The sequence below is a fragment of the Lepeophtheirus salmonis genome, chromosome 6 (genome assembly GCF_016086655.4).
Source record: "Lepeophtheirus salmonis chromosome 6, UVic_Lsal_1.4, whole genome shotgun sequence".
Classification (NCBI taxonomy): domain Eukaryota; kingdom Metazoa; phylum Arthropoda; class Copepoda; order Siphonostomatoida; family Caligidae; genus Lepeophtheirus; species Lepeophtheirus salmonis.
Window position 1 is genome coordinate 26936155 of NC_052136.2, and position 26339 is coordinate 26962493.

The 26339-nt window shown below is 33.0% G+C and overlaps 1 protein-coding gene across 2 annotated transcripts in view; it reads right to left on the bottom strand.

The window, feature by feature from the left end:
- Positions 1-26339, bottom strand: part of LOC121119543 (A disintegrin and metalloproteinase with thrombospondin motifs 9) — a 201683-nt gene that overhangs the window by 96955 nt on the left and 78389 nt on the right. The window contains exon 1 of one of the 2 annotated variants that reach the window (XM_040714241.2): positions 18074-18823. The exons of the other annotated variant lie outside the window; for it this stretch is intronic. Within the exon in view, the coding sequence (XP_040570175.1) occupies positions 18074-18206 (133 nt within the window). The 5' untranslated portion in view covers positions 18207-18823. Of the gene's footprint in view, positions 1-18073; positions 18824-26339 lie in introns of those variants that run through there. 2 annotated transcript variants of the gene reach the window in all.

Genomic DNA, 26339 nt, shown 5'->3' on the forward strand with positions numbered 1-26339 from the left:
AATTAAATAATGAGATGTACAAATGGTAATTTGTACACTTATTTTAATGTGATAAAGGATAATATGTATTATGTAATTTATACATAACTTTTTTTTTCTAAAATATAAATAAAGAAGTTTTAACAAACAGATAAGTTTTATTTTTGTTTCTTAATGATAGTACACATTTAAAGGTTTGTTTAATATAGTTTTGAAAATGATTTCAATTATGTGACGTCCCCCATTGTCCACACACTGAATGAAACAAACTTTGTTATTTTAATACCCGGTGATTTTGGTTCTCTTTCAATAACTTAATATAAAGATGTTTTAGTTTGTTTACAATAAGATGCATAATTTGATTGGCGACATATTTTATTTAATAGTTGTGTATGATGAATTGATTAAGTAATTAGTAATTGGAAATTCCAGAAAGGTCTTAAAAACCTTTGTATTTCCGGAATAAATTCGCTTCTAATTACCCTATTTGAAAAAATCGCAACAATTTAACATTCTTGCATAACTCCATATATGATAATATCAATTTAAGATCTCAAAGTTGAATATTTATTGAGTTATTAGCGTTCAAACAATTTTGCAAAGTTCAAATTATGAAAATAATTGAAAAAAAAATAAATAATCGTTCTTTGTATATGTTATGAGAAATTGAAGCAATTAAGTTATTGGGAAATGTAATATGGAGATAGACCATCATATTAGATGTCGCAGAATCCATCAGGAGCTAAACAACGATCATAAAACTGTTTTGAACCCCTTGCAGAAAGTTGGATAAAAAATTTAAAAAAAACACGAATAAGAGAGAAGTCGTGTTTCATCAAGACAACGCCAGGCCGCACACATCTTTAATGATGCACCCGAAGCTCCGGGAGCTCGGAGGGGAAGTTCTTATGCATCCACGCAACGGCCCAGACCTAGTAGCTACCACGAGTTACTGTCTATGGACAACGCCCTTTGGGGTACAAATTTGTCCTTCATAGAGGTCTGTGAAAATTGGTTGTGCCAGTTCATTGCTTCTATAAACATGGCATTATGAAGTTGGATTCTCGTAGCAACAAATTATCAAACAGAACACGGCATACTTGGCTAAATTGGATGATTTTGACACTTCTTATAAAGCATTGAAATAAAGCAACAATATGAAATTACTTTTTTCCACAAACTATTCAGTCTAATGAAAATGGTTCACTATTTATTTAATGTTAACGAAAAACAGGATTTTTACTCTTATAAAACTTGCTTGTTTTGGTTTTCCCAAATGACCGACATCAACAATTCTGACGTCACATGAAAATACTTCCATTCTTCACAAAATAGGATTTATTATTTAATTGTAATTTTTCGTTACTGTTCATAGCTTAACAAAGTTCAATATGAGTTCAACCAATCAATGTACATGTTTAATAGCTTCAGTAATTTGTTTTTAATATGAATGAAGAAAATGTTTTTTTTTCTTGTTTTATAATTTGTTTGTTTAGACCTCTATCAAAAAATGCCGAAATCAACAATGCTAACGCAACGTGAAAACGCTCCATACCAGGTGGACCATTGAAATCTAAAAACTAACTAATTCAATAATAAATGAAAGTTGAGTGGTTGAAATCCATTCATATTTCAATATATTAAAGCATAAACAATTAGTTAGGAAACAATACAAACTTAGAGTTCTCTAGCTTACGTACAAGTCCAGAAAATAACACTTGAACCAGATCGACAAATTTCCATTCGTGCACTCCAAGCATTTGGGCGTCTCCAGCACCATCGTTTTCACTCTCAGTAAGTCCAAAACGTTATGAAGGAACAATAACTCTGTCAAAGTTAAGGAAAACAGCCCAGGGCAATAACCTCAAATCCATGAGGGCCCATGTAAAAAACACCCCCAACTGTCCAGAGAGCTTTCAAAAAAGTGGGTGTAAAGAACTTTGCGAGGATAGAGGGAAAACTTTTGAGACCAGCAATGAAAGAAACCCATCACCTCCTTTGCAAGACTCTTATCAGATTTTTCTACAGCTTGACTACACCCTTTGGGTGCATGTCGCGTGGAATGTCCGTCATCCAAAGTCCTCAAAGCCAATGTCAGTCAGCACTGGGTGCCAGACCCATCGCCTAGAAGGCATCATTTTCGCTAAAGGCGTCTATATTAATGATCAAGAGTGCTCAGACACATTGCTATTTATAGTATTCATTTTATTGAAATTCTATTGTTAATGAATACATTATATCTTGTTGAAGTTTAAAATTCGAAGGGTTCAGATTTTAATGGACCACTCGGTAGAGAAAGAGAGAGTAATTAAGACTAAATAATATATAAAAGTCAACAAAACCTTGATTTACGAGGGATTGATTGTTATTTATGAGAGAGAAGAAGAAGAAGAAGTGGGTTCTTATTGACCTTAGGAACCGTAGTTAATAATCAAGTAGGTCATTGACTTAAATCTACTAATCAATTTATGCATTTATATAATATGCGTTTGAAGCTCTATTTTCACCTTTTTTTCTTTTTTTCCTTGAATGTAGCAGCAGTACCTATGCGCGTACAAGTGTACAAGTATATGATTCATTTTTTACAACTACTCGAGTAGTAGTAGTAGTAGGCTTCTGCTTGCATATTATGTATTTGTTCATATTTCTCTAAAAGAATAATGAGTTGAGTGAAGTATTTTTTTTTTTTTTTTGTATTTTGATACCTTTGTCTTTAATGCTTTAACGTTGAGGCATTCTATATATAAGATGATGTTGTAGTCCCTAAAAACAAATACAAGCTATGAGTCTGGATTACATATGTTGTAGTCAACTATTAAAAAATCAAGAAAATAAGAAATTCCCCATTTATTTGTTTACTTTACATTTACCGGGGTGCCGATTGAAATCTGATCACTTACTACTAATTCAGTAAGTCATGAAGTTGGAGTGATTGAAATTAATTCCTTTTCCGCTATGTTCAAGCATAAACCATTAGTTACAAAACAAAACAAATCGCAGACGTAAAAAGTTTAGAAAATTACAATTGAATATTGTTAACGAATTTCCATTCGCCTACTCCAAGCAGTTAGGCGTCCCCAGGAACAAGGGTTCTGTCAAAATGGGCAAACTGGACCCAAAGGATTTAAACAACATCCCAGACAATCCCCTCAAGTTCATGCAGGCCCATGCATAAAATCTCGAGGCTTCACAGCACAGACACTCCGGAGAGGTATCAAAAAAGTGTGTGGAAAGAGCCTTGTAAGGGTAAAGAGGCCACTTTTGACACGAGAAATGAAATGAAGGAAACCCATCTCTTTCGTTGAAGACTCTTTTGAACTCTTTTTTGAGTTCAAAAGTTCTTCCTACAGCTATTGCATGTCCCCTCGATCACACCCTTTGAGTGTATGTCCGTCATCCAAACACTGAGGCCCTCATAGCCACTGTCGGCTACAACGGGAACGCTTTGACAGAAGAATATATCCGTAGCGGGTGTCAGGACTTTTGACAGCTCCTGGAAGCCATCATTGCCCCTAAGGCTGGCTACATTAATGATTAAGAGAGCACACATCTATTTATAGTAAATTAACTTAGTTAAAATGTTTGTTAATTAATAGAATATATCTTGTTTAAGTTTAAAATTCAAAATGTTCAGATTTTAATTTTAATTTCAACATAATTATAATATTTTCTCCTCTTTACAGCAGTAATTCATTTTCTCTCGCAAAATCATATAACAAGAAGCTGATATTATCAAGATTTTACCATGCGTCTCGTTCCCCCCTTTCCATCACACTATTACAAAAATACCATATCTAAGTATGAGTTATAACTATAGTTTAAAACTTATCTTTGATTTAAAAAAACTGATATTGGGCCAGAAATGGCTGAATTTAAATAAAATATGTTCATTTCTCATTTTTTTTATTATGAGGATCAACATTGTTTACTCTAAGTTTTATGGCAAAAAGAACAAAAATAATCCCCACTCCATTTTGAAAAAAAACCAAAAAAAAACATTATAATTTGCATTTGTGTTGATGAACAGATATATTATATTCATTAATGAATCATTGTCGTTCTTTTATATTAACAAATAATTCTGATAAATCCATTCGAGGCACTGCTTAAAGTAGCAAAAATTCATCGTAGCAATTAAAAAATGATAAATGGATAGATTAACTTTCAAAGGTCATATGGGTCATGAATTAAGTATCATAAATCAAATCAAGATTTTAATAGTTTGTTAACGTTCTTGGGTATCAATACCCATCCCAGAAATTTGAATATAAAGCCTTAAAGTAGGGTTGTATACTCTAAACATTTTAAGTATGTAAAAAAGTAAAAGAAACCAAAAATCAACATGACAACTCTAACGGTTTCAAAATGGTTGAGGAGGAGAGCAGCTTATCATATTAATTGAATGAACAAAAGTTTCACTCCACTACTTCTAAAGGCATAAGCAGGATTTACTCCGATTTCCATCATCAATTCTACTCTGGGTCAAGCAAAAAACTTACACTAAAAACTTCTGCTCAAACCATCATTGTTACTTTACGTCTTTTTTGAGAACAGGAACTTAGATGTTCTCTCTTCAGGAATAAAATAATGACTATAATGTAAACATATTATAATAATTGTTTAAAATACTCTGGAAGTACCCAAGAGATAAATAACAGTTGTTCTGATTGACTTATTTGCCTGTTTCTTTTTGGAAGAAAGGTTGCGTGATACAATAAAGGTAACGACGTGTTTTAACTCTGCTTCGACTTCCATCCAACATTGATTACATTATACTTATATGTTGAGGGGTGTCTAGAGGAATAACTTTTTGGGGCGGGTTGGGTTTTTTGAGTTGTTTTTTTTTTCAAAAAAATTCAAAATCCTATCCACAAAAAAATAAAATTTTACTAACAAATTTCAAAAATCTACAATTATTCACAAATATATATATTTTTTTTTCATAATGTTTAAAAGTCTAGCAATTTAAAGAAAATTAATTTTTTTGGAAAAAATTTCAGAAATTAAATTCTAAATATCCAATTTTGTGGAAAAATCTTTTAAAAAAGCAATAGCTATTCATATAAATTATTTTTTTTTCCAAAATATTTCTTAAAAACTAAGATAAATTTAAAGTGTTAAAATTTTTGATAAAAAAATTCAAATATTAACTTTTCCCAAAATTCCTGTGTTTTTTTTTCTTCCATGTTTACTCTTCAAGAATTTTAATACTGTTCAGGTTGCAACAACTTAAAGTCTCACCCTCGTCTGATATCCTATTTTTTACTTCTATACTTAAACTATTAAAAGTTATAATTATTAAACAACAAGTTACTTCCATTTATGATGGGAGATCCCTTTATAAAAATATGTATTAACGCTCTTTGTCCTCCCACGGCACATGGTACAATTATTTGACCATCCATGTACTCATTCATTTATTGATGATGAGATCTTTCTTCAAGTTATTTCCTTCCTCATCTCCCTCTAAAAAAAGGAGAACGAAACATCTGTTCACAATGTCTGATTTGCAATCTGTATAATTGTTTAAAAAAAAGAATGGAATACAAATCTCTTTGCATTCCTTTGCTGATATATTTTTTTTTTTACAAAGACAAATTGAGGGTTTGTTGCAGTTGGAAGAGTGATACGTGACAAGGAAATAAACATGAAAGTAACACACGTTGGAATGACAATAAATGTTTTTTAATAAAATATAGCATAAATATTGATCAGAATTGTGCTAGGTTAACCCAAAAAAATATTGTAAAGAAATGGAGACAATGTCCCCTGAATTTTTTTTCATCATTTATGTGAGGGGTTCATTACCACTGTGCCACAAAAAAAAAACCCGCAGAGAACCATAACTCAGGCAGTCCATTGAAATTTGAACACTTGCTAACTCAAGAATTAATTAAGGTTGAGTGATTGAAACTAATTGATATTTTGAATTATTAAAGCGTAAACAATTTGTTACAACACAAAACAAAACTGAGCTCTGAAGCTTACGTACAAGTCGAGAAAATGACACTTGAACATGATACACGAATTTTTAAGAAGTTGTGCATTTCCAGAGTCACTCTATACGCCGTTAAAACGTTGGAGAGGAAGAAGGGTTTTGTCAAAAAGGCCAAACAGTTCCCGGAGGAGTTAAAGAAAATAGCACTGACCAGTTCCCTCAAGTACATGAGGGACCATGCAATAAATCTTGGGGTTTTACACCAGACTGTGCAGAGAATTTCCTCTGTAGCAAGACTCTTTTGAGTTATTTTCTATTTTCCATGACGGTCCATGGAAGAGATCTCGGAATTTCACACCAGACTACCCCCTACTGCCCTGATGCCAACCCCCTCGACTACACCCATTGGATGCATGTCAAATTATTTAATAATGAACAAAGATGAGGAACATCGAATGTATTCTTCAGATCAGCAATTCCAAAAAACGGTTCAGTTAAAAAATACAACCGATTTATATACTTTTTCTGGTTGCAACTTGCACAATCTGCTTGTACATGTTAGATTTCCAAAAAGTGAACATATGAATCAATACAAGTCGGTTTGAAAGAGTCAATTTGTTGACAATAATTAACTTTTATTATGCAACATAAGAGTGTTTTTCATTGTTCAAACCATTTTATGAAATTTTTTAAATATTTAAAATTAAAAAAAATCTTCATGCTGATCCCAAGTAACATTTCAAAAAGAACTTCTTTTTAACTACAAATAAAAGAAAGTTGTATACAGCTCTGATTTATAAATCCCTTGCCACATCGAATCAAAGACTAATTGTCATGATAGAAGTGAAACGAATTTTTGGAAACGAAACGAGTTTTGAGCAAAAAGATTCTATCAAATATAAACTAAATATTATATTTGTACACTGAACATACATAGACGCATAAATATCTAGTGTTACTATGGGATTGTTTGAATGACAAAAACGTAAATCTAACATCTTTAGGAGTTCATACATTATAAATGAACTCCTATGAACTTGACCATGAATCATGATGGATTCATGAAGGTATAATAAATGCAAGACTTCTGATAGACATACGTTTATGGTTGAATACCAAGTGTTCGAAAAATACCGAGTGGTTCATTAAAATTTGAACAGTTTGAATTTTAAAATTAAACAAGATATAATTTATTAATTAACAACATAATTCCAACAAAATTAATACTATAAATAGATGTGTGTCTGAGCTCTCTTAATCAGTAATGTAGCCACCCTTAGCGGCAATCATGGCTTCCAGGAGGTGGCTGAAGGCATATTTTTTTAAGCTAAAAAGTTTATTTTAAAGTCTTGGGCATTATTCATCATTTTAACATAAATGAAGGTATTTTTTAATGTACATTATAGATTATACAGGTCTACAAAATTGGGATTTCCAAAATTTTGTGACTCAAAAGCTGTCATTTTCTTCAAACTTCTTGTCTAAACGACACAAAATACAAGATTGAAACTTAAAAATTCATAAGCTACAGAGATGTTCCCCTTAGAAAAGACATTTAAACAATCCTTAATGCTTATTTTCTGCCCTAAATAAGCATTTTGCACTTTTGGCAGTGAAATTGGCGTCAAATATCTAACCATGTCTTTACAGTGTTCATTCTAGTAAAAATTTTAAAAAATTGTACCACACCAAAAATGAAAAAATTAGCCTAAACTTTAGCAAAAACAGGTTTTTTTAATTATCCGCAGCAGAAAATGTATTTGAGCAGTAGATAAAAAAAATAAGCCCAAAAACAGGACAGTCTAATGCATATACCCCTATTTATCATGGAGGTTGACCAGGTCAAAGGTAGAATTTGCAGGAACATATTCATCGTTTCTATTTTATCACTTCTATGATTTTACTTATTTACAAAAAATGCCCTTGACTTTAAGGGAGAATAATTCTTTTTTTTTTGTATCGCTCACAAAACGAAATATTATGCTAAATAATGCATTTTCGCGCGAGAGAGAAAATAAAATATGGAAGAAGGACGTTTGCCAATAATTATTTTTTGAGTAGGGGAGACCGGAACATTTTCAGGAGGGAAATCTATAATTTGTGTCAAGTGTTATTTGTGATATCCAGAACTCAGTTTACTATTTACTGGAGGTTTGTAATTTATAAAACATTTATTCAATTACAGCGTGCGTCACAAAAAAACGTGAAAAAAATAGGCAAGTCCTTGTGGAGCCTGTGGGGTTTTTGGTAATTTTTTATTATTAATGCAATTAACTATTTAAATATTAAACTTGCATTACTCAAAATGTCCACCCTCTACGTCAACCATGGCCCCAATTCTGTCCCTGCAGGCACTGCAGACCCTCACAAAATAGTCGTCCAGCATGGAAGTCCATTGCTCATAAATAGCAGCTTTAAGGGGGTTGACAGATTAGTGATGGTTGGCACAGGCTCTACTGTCCACATAACTACAGATTCCATAATCTAGAGGAGCACAGTCAAGAGATGATGGAGGCCAAAAGTTGGATGGGAAGAAATCAGCCAGATTAGATCGGCATCAATCCTGGATTTTGGACAATTCAGTAAGTAGCTGCTAACGTTTCTTTCCAACATGTGAGGTCATACTAAGGTCTTCCACCGCTCTCCATAGTGCAGCCTCAGAGAAATTCAACTCCCCTGAAAGTTTTCACATTTTGTTGGATTGCCCTTCATGGTGTCCCAAAATTGCTCAAAAAAAAATCCTCAGTCCTCACTTTGTTTTACCCTCCACTCCCCAGCTTTCTCTCCAGACTTTCCTTATCCTTGATTTTCTTCTCCGCGTCCTCAACAAGTGTCTTTTCGCAAAGGGTAATCTCGCAAATGGAGGGCACTGGTATACCAGTGCAAAGCAAGTCAGCAATTTGTTGAATTTTTGATTACATTTCAAACAGTTGTTGTAGTCAGACTTAATCAAAACAAACCTCTATTCTACAAAACCTCCGAAACATACTTCTTTTTTTTTTATCGGAAATTGACTTTCAATATCTTTCCTCAATTTGCTGAAGCACTGTTTATAAACATTTAAATACTTTAAAATACGACCGTAGTCATTGAAATATCCAAAGAAACTGCCTAATGACTTGTTATAAATACGGAGATATTTATTTGATTGAGGTTAGTTACTCTGAGAAGAAATGTAGTATTGCTCAACAATATTCGAAAATCCGTGAGCCTGTTTAAAAAGAAAAATTTACCCCTAAACCTTTATCCTTAAAAGTGCAGAGGCCAGACTTTTTTAATTTTTTTATAGGGTTAAAAAATTTACTCCTATTTCGACTATAGAGAGTAAAATAAATTAAAATCCCGAATAATTTTGATACTATAAAATAAATAGATCAACCAAATAAAAATGTAGTGATCTTCATTACACAACTATTATAATACAATACCCTTTCTCATTTCCAAAAATACGTTTGGCTTTCATGTATAGAGTAATGCAGCCCAGATTAGCCTACTACGAAGTTGATACAACCCTGGGTGTGCTGTGAGCTAGTACATCGCAATTTGTAATTTGACTGTAATCAATTTAGACACCCAGAATCGAACGCCTAATTTTTTTATTTCCAGTTCCAGACATTATTGAAAGTCGGCTAAACTATTGTTAGTATTAGCTAAGCTTTCCCACTATCAGTTAAATTATAATTTCTTTCAGTCATAAAAGTCAAAAATCAACTAAACTGAGCGAAAATCAGCTAGCATGGTAATACTGATCATGGGCCGAGTTTTTTCCCCCTGATCTTACAAGACGTTGTGTGATAAATAAAATAAATATCTGTGTTTTTTTCCCCCATTTTTTGTTATTTGTAGGGATGGAGAAACACGATTACTCATTAAGTATTGTTTGCTAAATTCAAATTATCAAAACTCTTTGAACTAGAATACAAACTACAAAGATTCAAGAGAAACAAATGACAATACGGTCACCCTGACAATTTGAAGAATGTTTATAAGTGCATACATTAAGTAAATCCGCTACAAGCGGTTGTGACGAGGGTAGGGAGAGAATGTCAACTCTCATGGTCCCCCCTAGATTGAATCATCAAGTAACCGAATGCCAATAACAATTAATGTACAAAAGACAATATGAGATTTGATGTTCAAGTACTACCACTCCTCTTTCAACATGGGCACTTAAGAATAAACCATCGTTGGAGCGTTTGTATTGAATGTCTTGGAGATTTTCAAATTCATACACAGGTACGCAGACTAATGGTACAACTATGAGAGACTTCTAGACGCCCCAATGTGCAATCAAGTTAGAAGAAGTAATGACGGCATTAAAAAAAATAATAATAATAAACTAAAGACACGGTTGCATTCTCGGAGCACTCTCAAGGATAAGGGAATTTTCCAGACATTTGTCTACTCATAACTGAATCTTACTTTTGGCATACTGGTTGTAAATAAAAATGTATACTATTGACATTTTCCTAAATTTATTTATACCCCAAAAAGGCACATTGTTCTCAAAGAAACTATTAACATTTTTTGAAGATAACGAGTGGTTCATCAAAATCTGAGTACGTTGAATTTTTAACTTCAACAAAATAAAATTAATTAATTAACAATCGAATTTCAAAAATAATAATACTATTAACAGATGTGTGTCTAAGCTCTCTCAATCATAAATGTTCCCTCCTTTAGCTGATGGCTTCCCGGTTGGAATGGAAGGTTTAGCAACCGCTGCAGATGTATTACTCTGTTATTGCGTCCCAGTGCTGACTGAAAGTGGAATTGAGGGCCTCAGTGTTTGAATGACAAATACTGCAGGCCATCCCCTCAACGTACACTCAAAAGGTGTAGTCCAGGGGGTTGGAATTATGAATGTCAGGGGAGGGGGGTACAAAATCGTCAAAAAGGGTTCAAAAGAGTCTTGCAACGGAGGAGATGGGTTTCTTTTATTACTGGTATCAAAAGTGGCCTCTCCACTCTCACAAGGCTCCTTCTATCCACTTCTTTGTTTCCTTTTTGGACAGTCTGTTGTGAAACACAGCCATTGCCGCTCACCTTGTCTCTTCTGCCTTCAATAGTGCCTTTAACTGCCTCATACAATTTTTATTAGCTTATTTGGGTTTGATCTTGACTTTGTAGAAATTTTCTTGTGCCTTTGGCGGTCCGGGAAAATAGTAGAACAATGAAAGATCAGCACTTTAGAGATATCTGATGGTGATTTTCCACACTTGGGTAGCTCCGCGTTACTCTATGTTTTTGGTTATGAGGCTCTTATATCTAATATTGACTTTGCTAATTCTTTAAAATTAAGATTCTTTAGACTATTGCTTCCAATATGTTATAAGGGTGAAACAATATTTTGCATTTTTACTACATGTAAGGGATAAACGCGTCGAAAGGGACACAAAAAAAATTGGTATGTATACTGGGCCGATAGTGTTTTAGTTCGGTTTAAACAAAAGTGGTTACAGCGATCCCCCCCTCCCGCCGCTCAATTCTCCCCTCTACTGTGAACAACTCGACTGTTTGAATGAGGGGATCGAACAGAAGAGGACAGCGTTTGTGAATAGGAGACAACATGGTATAATCAAGATAACGCCAGCGCGCATAAATATTTTATGACGCGCCCAAAGCTCCAGGAACTCTGGAGTTCTTATTGCATCTACTGTACAGTCCGAATGAAAACCACCTGTTTCTGTCTATGGCCGACGATATTGGGGGTACAAAGATGGCATCAGTAGAAGCCTCTGAAAATTGGTTGTTCGAGTATTTTGTAAATAAGGACAAGGCCTTCTACGAGAAGGGCATTATGCATTTGTATTCTCGTTGGTTTACAAGTTATGGAATAGAACAGGGCATACTTGGTTTAAATTGGATGATTGTAACACTTCTTATAAAGCATTGAAATAAAGCAAAGAATACCAAATAACTTTTTCTCTAACCTATTATATCAATTCATCAATTAATTTAAAGAAAGTGTAAAAAAAAAAGTGCGCTTCAAAAATAATTTTTGCGAGTTTAATATTTTTCTTCACTACACTCGGTGTTTTAAAGTAGTAGTCTCATCCTACGCATTACATTTTGAAAATGTGTAACATTTTGCAATAGTTACCTTGACTTGTTCCTCTTAATCTTATTCCATTCATTTGATCTCATAATCATGCACAAGAAATTGGGGATTAAAAAGAGTAATTGGGTTGTACTTATTTGTCAAATGAATCGTTCTTTTCATTGTATCTCACAATCTTTTCTTTTTTTTCCAAAGAGAAACACGAAATAAAGGCCCTAAATTAATTCTTAACAGTTATCCAATAGAACGTTTACACTGACGTCATAATTTGTTTCATAATTGAAGGAAACACCATGTTCGGAGCTGAAAGTTGACATTTTTATGTGGTAATCTACAATAAATCTCCATGAAACTCAATCAAATGGATTTAAGAATAAAATGACTACACAATTCTGCATTAAATAATACTTGATGCCAATGATCAATATTGATATTTGAACTAAATCAAAGAAATATGTACAAAACTATCCATAAAAATGGATAGTTTTGTACAATTAACATAGTTTTTTTGATCAATGAGAGAAAAATATATTTTTCTCTCATTGTAATCGTTAATTTGTAACTAGAATATGGAAATAAGACTGTATAACGATGTAATAACATATTTTTAATGCATTTTATGGGCAGATATATCATCAATCTATGCAATAGAGGGAATTATTTTTGATATTAAGACAGTAAGGTCTAAGTACTTTTATTTGAAGGTCACATTTTGAAATCTGGTTGCTCACTATTTTCCATAATGTTAATGGAAAAAAGGGTTTTTAATGGTATAAAACTTGTTTGCTTTCGTTTCTCAAAATGGCCGACATCAACAATGCTGACAACAAATACAAACACTATATTCTTCCCGAAAGAAGAATTATTATTTAATTATATTTTTTCAGAACTGTTCATAGCTTAGCAAGGTTTAATAATAGTTCAACCAATCAATGTACAAATTCCGACTACGCCCAAGAACGTAAAAATGAACACTGTATTTGATTGTCAGCTCTCGATTTTTGTGCTCATGTCTCCAATCTTATTAGTATTCTGAACATTGATGGGTTGACTTCAAATTAGCTTCTTTTAAGGGCTGTAAACAGTAAGGTAACGATGTGGCTACCCTGACAGCTTTATAATAAGAGCTAATTCAACAATGTTCGGATCACTGATAAGGAACGTCATTACCTTTATTGTATCTTGCATGCTTTTTTCCATAAGGAAACAGGGGAAAAATCCTTAACTATTTTCAATAAATTTAATATTTTGAAAAAAAAATCAAAAATCCAGAGCTGTTCAGAAAAAACTGAATTTTTTTTGAGAAAAAATTCTAAAATTAAATTTTAATTATAAAATTGTTCAATGAAAAAATTAAATATTAAAATTAAAAGAAATAAAATATCAAATATTAAATTTTTCGGGAAAAAGTACCAAAGTCTTACTTATTTAGAAAAATTATATTTTTTGAAAAAAAAAAATTAAAAACCAGTGGTGTAAAATATTAAATTTTTTCGAAAATTTAATTTTAGAATTTTTCTCAAAAAAAATTCAGTTTTTCTGAACAGCTCTGGATTTCTGATTTTTTTTTCAAAATATTAAATTTATTGAAAATAGTTAAGGATTTTTGAAATTTTTTCAAAAATTACTTAAACTTTTTGTGAATAGCTATGATTTTTTGAAATGTTACTCCAAAAAATTTAATATTTAAAATTTTATTTTGAAATTTTTTCCCAAAAAATTGAAGCTGTAAAAAATTTCTTTTATAAAATGATAATTTTATAAATTTTTTCTTCAAAATTTTATTTTTCAAATTTTTTTCCAACTTTTTGTTATTTTTGTAGAAATTTTTCAAATAAATTCCCCTCCCGCCTCCAAATAATATTGTGTGTACCCCCTTGTAATATTTTATGCGTACTATTTGGTAGTATTCTCAATCATGGGCCATCTTCTACTTTTTCTAACTATTAACAGACAATTGAATTTTCGGAATTTGTTTTTGAAAAATTAAAGTAAACTAATATTAAATTGAAAAGAATTATTTCAAATATTAAATTTTCTTGTAAGAATCAAAAATTCCTTAATTATTCCTCTAGCCCTCAATTAAACTGAAAACTCTATTTAGAAATACCGCACATGAAGCTCTAATAATATAGTTCTTAATTGTTCTCTTCCCCCCATCTCCTCCGTCTCTCAGGTCATTGACGTGAGTTCATTTCAATAAGACACTACTACGAATATTTGAGATATGAGCATCAAATTAAATTGATGAATCACTCCCTTCATGTCTTTTACCACTTCATTACTTATATCTATATATATATACACAATATATTAACATCTCACTTCTTATTCTTCTCAAGACACTCTTTCCAATGTATCAATCACATAAAACATCATCTGCACATGGTGAAATCATTACGAACATGTTCAAGTAGTGTAGTTTCTGCATAATACTACTATACGCAATCCTGACGCAAAGTATTAAAGAGTGAGAAAACTCACTTGAATGCAACAATAACACTTACAAAGTGTTTGATACACTTTTCAAAATAATTCCTTATATATTTATATATATAAGGAATTATTATTACAAGCTATGCAAAATTTATGTAAATCGACTTAAGAAAAGGAAAAACAAAAAAACAGTCAGAACTCAAACTATGAACATTTCAAATCATCTACGAACATAGATAATAAGAATAAATAATATGTATTTTATCCGGTGATTCGAATGATATTAAATGTCAGTATTTTAAACAAAGAGAGAAACTAAAAATGAGCGTAGATAATAGTGTTGAAACTTGGTCCAGAACTGATTTTTTTTTTTCCGGTTCGGTCTTAAGTGATTTTTTATAGCTCGATTTGGACCAATTTTTCGGTACATACTGCACACCGATTTTTACGGTATCACTTTGTGGACCGATACTTTTTCATTTTCACTTCATGGACCGATTTTTTTCAGTCTTACCCTATGGACCAAAGAAAAAATCAAACCATGCTAAGCCTCATAAGAGGTTAGAGTCGACTCATTTCTTGAGTGGGAACTTGGAATCTATCCATCCATATAAAACAATGAATATATTCAAGGGTTGAAACTATAAAAGCAACAATTCACTTTAGGAATAAGATAAAAGGCTCTGGATAGGAAATATAATATAAAGATATGTTGACCAAACTTTTCCTTTGGACCAATCTATACTGAAATTTTCTATATTGGATTTCTAGAACGAGCCCCAACACTAGTCGTCATCCTGAATAAAATATATGGACTACATGCTCGGGAAAAGTTATTCACCTGAACTGAATGTGCGTGGGTTCGTGTCTCAGTCGTTCCTAGAGAAGCAAATATACATACAAAATATAGTGGATTGTCAATTAGAATCTAAAAACTAACTAATTCAATAATTTATGACAGCTGAACAAAACAAATCTGAGCTTTCTAAAGAATATACAAAAATAAAAATAAATCCTACTAACAATGATGTAGGGAGGAATGACAGCCAAGTCGATCCTCAACTCTACTCCAAGAGTAACAAGGCCTAACACTTTTAACTACCCAAAAAATCATCAAAATTACTCTTTGTCTTTAACACACTAGTGATGCTTTTAAATTTATTGTTCTCTCCTCGAGAATAATGAGAACACATTTGCAATATAAAACACCTTTATTCAGGTAGCAACTAATATTAGCTGTTCCCACTTTCATTATCATATTATTTTCATATATGATACCAACCGTCAAGCATGGGTTTGGAAAAGTTAAGCTTTGGAGGTTTTTTTTCTCTTTCAAATAAAAATGATAGATTTATCGCATCGAAGGAAGGGATCTCGGTAGATAACCTCCTTCCTTAGGGTAGGGTCTGAAAATGGGCTGTATAATGGATCTTCCAGTATATTGAATATCCTATAAATTTTCAAGCTTAATTTTATGGAGAATAAAAGATGTTTTCTTTAGAAACGAATATTTTGTTTTCTATTTGAATGATTTTTTTATGAAAAAAGGTCAATCCTAAACTGTGCCAATATATAATTAAATGATTTGTTAATTGTTTTTTAAGTATAACTAATAATAAGATATCCCATTTCAGTTGACTTCGATACTCTATACAGAAGGGTTGGAGGGATGTAGCCCCCCCCCCCAAATATCCAAAAAAATAAATTCTTCAATTTTTTTTCCAAAAAAATTTAAATTTCTGTGAATGGAGTTAAGTTTTTGAAAAAAAAATTGCCATAAAATTAAATATATTCCGGCAGACTCCCCTGTGCTGTAACTTCTACGTAAAAACATATTGTGACAATTGCAGCTTAAAAATTAGATAGAGTATGTTGAAGGATGAATTGAGGTTGTTATGAAGATAAAACAATAATTGATTATTAATTGGATGATCAATCCCTTAATGATGTAATTTTTGACTATTTTGATTAGTTTAATTGCTAATTATACAAGCAAATTGCACAAGCTGCAGTTCATAAATAAGTTGAAGTAACTTAAAAGAAAAATTTACGGTCCATTTACAGGGGTGTTTGCAGGATTATACTTTGGGAGAGACTTGGTTTTTGGATTCGAAAAAATTAAAAAATTTCCTCTGCTGTATAATTTTTTAAATGACCTCTTTAGAAAAGAAATTTTTCCGCTATTTTGGTGTGCAAAAATTCCTTAATTTTTTTTTTTTTTTTTTTTGGGGGAAGCTTACTTGTGATGAAAAAAATGCAATAATTAAATATTTTTTGAATGATCAATCCCTTAATGGTCTAACTTTCACTATTTTGATGATTTTAATAATTAATTGATAAGATGGATTCTGTGGCACATTATACACATATACAGATGCTCATAGGTATATTACTCCTAAATACAAGCGTTGAGTTTTCATTTCGGAAATGCTGGACAAGTCGGGGACCGTTCAAACTTAAGTAAGACCGAACGAATTCATGCGGTAAAATTTGGTATTCGCAGAAAAATCGGTTTCGATTAGTCTTACAAAAAAAACCATTTTTTCAAAAGGAATATCTTTTTTTATGGGTTCAAGGTTTCAACCCACACTCTAAACCTCGAGTCGAGATAGTATAATTATTTAATTCAGGAATGTCCAACACGTGGCCCGTTGGTAACATTGCGCCTTACTACACGTTCTCATTTCTAGTAGTATTTTTGAAAAATTATTGTTCTGGGGGATTTTTTTTTAAAGGATTTATTTTCTAAAAGCAAGTTATTCGATGAGATTATGCATTATTTGGCTTAAATTTAAATAAATATGTATTCAACAATTTTGTTAAATAGAGTCATTTTTCATGAAATTTAATTAAATAAGTTATGTGGTCCATAAAAATATTTCAAGTGACAATACGTCCCATTATATTAAAAGGTTGTACATCCTTGATTGAATCCCTTGCCGATTTTCTAATTTAGCACCCCGTTAAAAAAAGAACGCTCTGTAATTGTGAGAGACATTATATAAACGAAAATAATTTGGAGAAAGAGAAATGCTGTGTATAACATTAAGAACAGTCTCCAACCCCTGAGGTGTAAACATAATGTTTTGTGAATGTTTCAGTGCTGAGGGAAAGGAAGACATCGTCACATCGAAAGGAAGATAGACAACCCTACTACACAGGAATACCCAAATGACCCAAAATATACAACCAATACAACAGCAGATAACTCAAGAAGAAACCCATCAAGGTAAGTCATGGAGTGGCCTAGTCAGTTTCTGAAAATCAATGCCATATAAAATCTGAATCTGTGGGCAAATTTACGAACAAGGCAAGGGATCAAATACATATATATCGATTGGATCACTTTAAAAAAAATAACTTCAAACCAAACCGGGTTTCAATACAAATAAATGCATAAAATATCCGTCATTTTAACGGATCAAAATAAATGAAGAAGACATTCATTCATGAATAGTTGGCAATTGCATATTGTACAATGTACTAATACAAGTTGCAACTTGTACAGAACATACAATATATGAAAAAATCATTAGCGAATCTTGCACACCTTTTTTTTTTCTTTCAAGAAAATAAAATAAGGAACAAAAAAAAAAAAAATTAGGAAGAAAAAAACAATATACATACAGATGGATAATAGTAATAATTTTGTGCTTTACCTTGTAGTGGAGAAACGAGGCTGGCTAGGCTGAGACATGGAACATTGAGTACAAGTAATATTCCGTAGAATAGCACAGTACCAAAATGTGAAATCGTGGACTGATCGTGAAGGAAGAGACGGATTCTCATCATAACGAAATCCTGGATTAGCGGAGACTCTCTTCATAAAAAAGTACCTGCAGCGGGCAATTTATCTATGTGAAAGTGCCCTTTGAGACAACAACTCAATAATGATCACTCTAAAAGGGATTAGTAAGTCACGTAGCATCCCTCCGATGATCCGTGAAGAGACGGCTTCATTAGATACAAATGACGAATAGGATATGAGTATACGAAGGAGAGGTGAGTATGATTGACCGGTCTACTATTCATATTAGGAAGAGCCTTGAATCACGTCCTCGTGCAAAAAAGTCCGGATGGCGGTAAGTTCCTTGATAATTATGCGATCGGTTGTACACAACATATAGGTGGTGGGGTTAACCCTATACCAACTCCGTGTTGTAGATCGTATAACTAAATATATATAAAATCTTTTAATCCAGGCACCTTCGAGAAACACCGTCTCAAAATTGACTACTAAAAACAGAAGAAAAAACACTGAGATTTTTGCAAGGGTTGTGGAAAAGTAAATGTTGAATCGTCCTCGTAGTAAACGTAGTCGTACACTACTACATTTGTAAAGACTTGAAATTTTATTATTAGAAGCATGCAAACGTGTTCGTCCGCGTCGTGGTGGAGAATGATTATACAGCGCGCTCGTTTCTCCTTCTGTTATTGTGTATGCGCTGGATTTAAGCCGGCGAGAGGGCGCTCACTTTACTAGAGTCATACAATAATAAATAATAATCTGATCTTTTTATTGATGTTTTTTACTGCAATACCTATATATATTAAGAAACGAAATAAGATATTTTATGATTGGGTCAAAAGCATTCGTTAATATTGAGCTTAATATTAAATACAAATACTGGTCCAAAGAATCTTTTTTTGACATATAGATAAGTCCAAGCGCATTTTTTGCTCCATTTACAATTGTTAGAGAGAAAAAAAGAGGGAAATTATTTATAAATTATACAATGTAAATCTTGTAAATACATGCGTATATATAAATAGTTTGTACAAGTTGTATCTTGTACACGTATTTTGTACAAGTTGCAATTTCTATGTCTAATATACTCTAATTTTAACTACAACTTATGTAAATTTGATTATTATTAGTTGTGAAAGAGTCCTTATGAAGCAATAAAGTTAGAGTCCTTAAATTTATTTCAAGCTCACTTCGAGTTCATAATTATGATCATATATGAAAAAAGTATGATAATAAAACTGGGTGCGACTATTGTCGTCGCAACTTATAAAGGTTTATTTTCTAAAGATACTGTTATTATTTTTTTTTACTCTCGGAGAGAGAAATTGAACGGGTATTGGATAAGGATACGAAGTACCCCGGTTAGGTACGTGTAAACTTGTATTATCCAGAAAGATCCGATATCCAAGACCCGTATCTGCTTTGGGTACTTGAATTTTTATGTATTGTAAAAAGATTTGACGGATTTTCTAGATGTTAAAAAGCTTATAACAGTTTAACAATTTTTTTAAGAATAGTTTTTAAAATTACTATAACATTGCCAATAGTGCTTAAATTTACATATTTATTGAAAAACACTTAAATCAAACTTATTGATCAACATATCACCTTCCTTTACATCACTCAAATATGCCACCATCTGTGGAAATTACCTTCTCCAAACGCTCTATAAAGGCATAGCACGCCGTTCTCAACCAATAAACATATCGCCTCAACCGTCTTCTCAATGTCCGTGCTCAGTTCTGCCACATACATGTGATGATTTTTGAAGGCTCCACTGCAATTTTCACATAAATTGTGTAATCCAAGGGGTTCAATTCCGGAGTGGAGGGTCCCTTATTTCCTTTGAACATAACCCTTTGTTTGGAAGATGAATTTACAACCAAATTTTCGTCGTCGGAGCGGTAATAGTAGGCGGCCATCCTGATGGAAGACGAAGAAAAAACGATGGAAAAACTTGCTATATCCATGGCAACACCTCCTCCTCGAACGAGGTGTTGCAGTCAGCCACATTTAGGTGGCTTTAACACTACTTTTGACCACAGAGGTGATGATCCAAGGACGCCCACTTCTATAACCTCTCCTCGCTCGACACGACTTTTAACAATTAAATAATTAACACTTTTAGATGTATATGTTATGCTAGACTTTTTATGTATAACTTTCCGCATAATATTGATAGACGGGATACGAATACAGATCCAAAGTACTCGGGTACGGTTTAAGTAAATTGGTATTTTCCAAGATCCGAACAGGTTGATAAAAGTTATTATGAAAAAAAAAAAAAAAAGACTCATAAAATATATTTTAATTATTTGTCTGTAAAAATCTAGCTGTTTTCGCCAGGCTTAATTTCATATGTAATGTTTCACACTTACAAGTATGAGAGATTTATTCCTACAGAATTATTATCATTCTATCCTGAAGACGCAAGCCATTTCCTCTGGCCAGAGATTAATTGGAATGAAGTTTGTTTTTCAACAAGACAACGACCCAAAACAAACCTCCAAGCTCTGCTAATCTTTTTGGAAAAGAAAGAAGCCTCTCACATCTTATCTATTATAGAATGGCCAGCTCAATCTCCTATTTGAACCAAATAAAGCTATTTTGGGAACAGCTGGACTAAAAGTTTGGGAATGATACCACCTCTGCCTATATAGAAAAATTAACAGTAAGAATGCCACAAGTCTGTGAAGCAGTTATAGCGTCAAAAGTAGGATTTTTTGATCAAGCTAAAATTTAAACAAAAATACTTTTATTTTTTTTAAATAAATATTATTACCCATTTAGACCTATTAAAAAAAAAAAAACACTTTTTTGAGTTTTGTTAGGTTTCCGTATTTTCCCCCCTACTTTGACATGTGAGAAGAAAGGAAATCATTTTTTTGAGGGTTCTGAATACACCCTAGACCCTCGCACTTTTTGCTTAAAGTTTTGAAAATTGTCGTTTTTTTTCGTAAAACAGTACTTTTTCATCAATTATTGGAAAAATGGTTGGCAGCACAGGTTTTTATTTTCCAAACTTTTTAAAGACAAGACCATTTACGTTAAAATCTATTAATGTTTTGTTGCCATAAAATTACGTTAAGTGCTATTTTTTTGGAAGATTTTAGCTAATTTGTTCAAAGCTCAAATATCATCCATTTTGATTGCGTGCTCTTAAATCTACAAAAAAGAAGAAATTACGGATTTTAAGATTTATTAACCAACAAATTGATTTGTCCGGAAAACTCTTCCGGACTGTCCCAAATTTTCATGTTAAGATATCCTAATGTATAAAATTTAAAGAATGTACTAATAAAATTATTGTTTGTACTAAGACAGTAATACATTATTTTATAAAAAAAGTTGTCAATAGGTTCAGCAGGATTGTATGCAACTACTATTTTACAATAAAAATGTATAAAATGCTAAAAATATGTTATTTAAATACACTTATACGATCTCCAGATACTCAAAGTACCTTAAACACTTTAATCTGTGATATGATATTAATGCAGTAATACCCTATGTCTCGCTACAAGTTCTAGCAATAGTGGCGTCATAGACTATGAGTGGTTGCATATTTTGTTAAAATCTCTCTGTATGACCAGCAGTCGGTACGATACATCAGATTGAAAATTTTAGCAAGCCCGTTTACATGATGGTCTAACCTTTTATTGCTATTAACCTTGCATCTAGCAAGACTACCGAAGATCTCGCCATCTACAAAATTTCCATCAATTACTAATGTGGACGTCTTTAAGTATGTTTTAAATACTGATTTTAGGTAAAAATTGACATAAGTAAATCTTGATTTGTCGATATTATACATAAAAATTTATAAATAAATTTTCATAAATATAAAACAACACTCATTACTTTAAATTAATCTCATAAAAAGGAATTTTTTTCCCAATTACAAATTGCTGAATTTCAATATTTTGAGGCTCATTTCTCAAAATTTTAGAATTCTTTTTTACTCATTTTGCCCAAAAACATCGTTCAAAAATCCTATGTCTACTAATGAGATAAGGAATACTTGTCAATTAGTCATTATTATTAGTAATGTGAAAAGTATTCTATTTTTCATTTGAATTTTTTGATGCAACTTGTACAATCTACTTGTACTAGTAAGATTTCTAAAAAAAAAGCTATGGATTGTGTTGTGTTGGTCATTATTTAGACCTAAGGACCGCTGTCTAGTCAACTCCTGCCCCATCCAGTCAAGTCCCACTTGTTGGTCCTTAAATAAGGTAAAATTTATTCCTCGTGACGTCATTAAGGGTGTATTTCCTTTTCATAATTATTACGCTATATAATAAATCAAATTATATAAGTAAGGAAGAATATACTCAATGTTCGTATTATATTGTACTATTATGGAAAAAGAATATTTTTTGCAAGATAATACATATTTTGTTACCGGGTGCACCTGCTATCCATGGCGCACTCTCTTTGACACACATAGGTAATTTGTAAGCTGATTTTTGTTCTTTAGATGGCTTGATCAAATCTACATCAATTGGAAAAAAATGGAATCAATTAACAAATTCGCTGTCCTCAATATTTGGAAAAGGCAGAGAGCTTTCTTTAGAATCGGCACCGGAAGCGACAACACAACAATTGCTCGAACTCTGGGACTAGGAGAGACGTTCATTTGTAAAGTTATTTGGTTGAAGTAACTTTGTCCTGACACCGAAATTAGTGGCCAGACTCCACCAAATCGTCAATGAGTACCCAGGGACGTCCATCAGAGTAACTGTTCGAAAAGTTGACCGCTAAGAGCCGCTGATCCGGCTTTGCATTTACGAAAACCTTCTTTACTACTCATGCAAGATAAGGAAATGCCAGACCAAAAAAGTATCAAATAGCTCCAATACAATTTGGACTACTACTTCTCACTAGATTTTTTGGTCTCCAAACTTGCCGATTCTGAATCTGATGGATTTATTATAAGGATCAAGTGGTGAAGGTCTACCCACGCTTTTGGCGTCGTATAGAGACTTTAATTGAGGCTGAAGGTGATTTCACTGAATTAAATAAATTAGAATCCATCTAACTTTCAGAATTTGGTTTTATTCGTTAAAGCTGATAACTAGTCGGAGCGAAAATTGATTTTGAATTAAAAAATAAAATCTTTTTCACCGCAAAGATAACTTGCGCACTTTGTATATCTTATTTGACACCATTGACATTTTTATAAGAATAATCCAAGGAGCAATAGTCCTCAGGACCGACACGACTTAGCCTACGAATGGACGGGAGCGAATAAATAAATACCGACACAACACTACCTATGGATCAAGACACAACGTTTTAAAGTTTCAAGATTTTGAAATTATAAATATAAAAATTCAAATATTTATAAAATTTTGGTTCTTGTTTTTTCATTAATTTTTTTTTTTTTTTTGTTAAAATCCTTATTTTCAATTTTATTTTTATTTAGAAAAACTTCTCCCACATAAGATTCAACATTTCATGCATTGATGCCAAAGTGCCTGAACGACCCGGAAAAGGCAAATAAGAGTATAAATCCAGGAACAAGAGAACGGTTAATCACACTCTTATACGTCAATTTTAAAACACACAATTTTTTTTCATTTAATGACCTTGTCAATTGCAATCAATAAAAAGGGTAATTTTATTGGGTAAAGAGAAGTGCATATCTCAGAAAGTATGCAATAGTAATTTGCAATTGTAAGTATATAACTACGTAGAAAGAATGACTCACTAGTCATTGACCAATAACCAACATAGGTATACATATTACGGGGACTGTCAAAGAGTAATTAATTAGCAAACAGGTTAGTGAGTATTTTTCCTTTAAAATGATGAAATAGAAGAAGATAAAAGTGGTCAATCCACCTTGAGGAACAAAATGGGAAAATTATAGACCAAACAGAAAGAAGCAAATAGATGCAACTAGATGTGTGGATGATTGAGCAAAGATATCAGCAGACAAAAAGGGTTTAATGTTATGTTCATTTTGTTTGTTTTCAATATATAAATATTATACATATATTACAAGTAGAGAAATGATATTCAACTCTGATGGTTTAATAATAGTTAACCAGTCAACTTATTTCTTTTAGCTGACGTTGAATTTATAATACACCTTTATAGCCAGAGATAAAATAATATACAGTGGTTGGCAGCAAAACGGGGACTCAATAGGATACTTATTAAATACTTCAATATTTTTTTATTTTAAATACCAGGCCGTGCAGAATTATTTACCGATTTTTGTTCATAACATATCGCTGACAATAATGACATTTCGAATGACTTGAGAAACAATTATTCATATATTTTTAGAATAATAAAATAGTTTGTGATCAAATTTAATCAATGTAGCCACCATTTGACTCAATGACACTGGTCAGGCGACGTCTGAAGCTGCCACAGACTTGCTGGATGTAATCCGCGTCCATGGAGGCCCAGGCCTTGTTGACAGCAGCCTTTAAGGCATTTATGTTCTTGTGTCGTTTTTTGCAGGCCTTGGTCTCCCCGTGCGCCTAGATAGACAAGTCTAGTGGGTTCAGATCTGGGCTCTGAGGAGGCCAGTAGTCCTTGGGGCAAAAGTTCATGTTGTCCTTGAGCCACTCCTGAGCTTTCTTGGAAGCGTGGGCGGGTGCTCCATCTTGTTGAAAAACCCAAGGAGAGTTGCGGACTATAGATTTGATCCACTGAAGGACCTTGGCTTCATGGCCTTCCCGTTGGAGGCCATGAGACCCAACATCATCACCAAAGGAGGGTGCTTTGATGTTGGCAGATAGCGGTGCTTATCTTGCACATCTCCAAAGCTCACAACACGGTCATTTTGCCTGTTGAAAACACGATCGACCGTAAAAGTTTTCTCATCTGAAAAAATGATGATGCGTCTAGATGAGCTCTTAATATCATTCAAGATTTTCTGGCACGCTCAAGTCTGACTTCTCGCTGACGTTCAATACGCCTCAGGGACTTTCCTCCAGCCCTTTTCAATGCCCTTGAAACAGTTGATCTCGACGTTCCCATCTTTCTGGGCATGTCGGCAATGGACCTGTTGGGAGTCCTCTTGAACACTGTCTTTACTTGCCTTGTTGAGACAATGGGCTTCCTGCCAGCCCCAAGGAATGCTTGAGATCACCCCCAGCCTCCAAGGGCTTGGAAACGTTGTAAATTGTCTTCAACGAGGCCCAACCTGTTCCTTAATGTTGTTATGAGGCACTCCCGCTCGGAGGAGGGCTGCAATTTCGATCCTCTTTGTTTCCTGATTGGACATGGTCTCACGTGTGGAAGTTGTTACGCTCTCACAGGAAGGATTTTTGTTTATTTTAACAGTAACAATACGAAACAATCAGATTTGTTGCCACCAAATCTCTTAAAAAGTATATTTACATCATTGGTAAATAATTTTGCACGGCCCGGTAATTAAAAAAAAAAAAATAATTTTATAATATAAACTTCTAAAAAGGCCTTTGAAAACTTGGTCACTCAATATGACCACCTTCAGCATCAATCACAACCTTGCTGGGGTTGATGACAAACTCCTCAGAAAATTTGCCCCATCTGGCGAAGAAGAGAACTCTCTAACCTCCTGGCTTTCATGACCTCTGTAAAACCTGGCGAGGGGTCCTCGTATATAAGGACAATCCCAAGTCACCATTCACGGCCCTTCTGATTGTTCTAACAGAAGTCTGTGTGAGGGGATTAATCAATTTGATAGGATCTTCCTCGATCTTCTTCTCCAAGCTGGGTAGGAGCTCCGGATTCTCTTTAAAATTGGGCCCTCCACTCCCAGCTTTTTTTGCTCTCGTATAATTATAAAATGTTTATTGTAGTTTGTTTATGCACAAAGGATGACTGCAACAGAATGTAAAAAAAAAATCACTTAACCTTTCGATATTTTGAGGAAATTAACAGTCCACAATTGTCTTCCCAACACTGTTCAGTATTTTCGTGTCATACAAAATTTAATTCGTGAATCTTGATGGAGTAAATAAGCCAAAGCAATCCATCCCTTAAGAACTAATTAAAAAATATTAAACTTTGAAACCTTTCAGGGTCTGCCACTAACTCCATACCAGGGCATATCTTTATAATAAATCCTACGTTATGGCACTCTGTGTCAACCCTTTGTCATAGCTGATGTTCATTGCTGCTGATTGAATATGTTAATCTACTACAGTCTAACTAAACCAAGCTGCTAATCG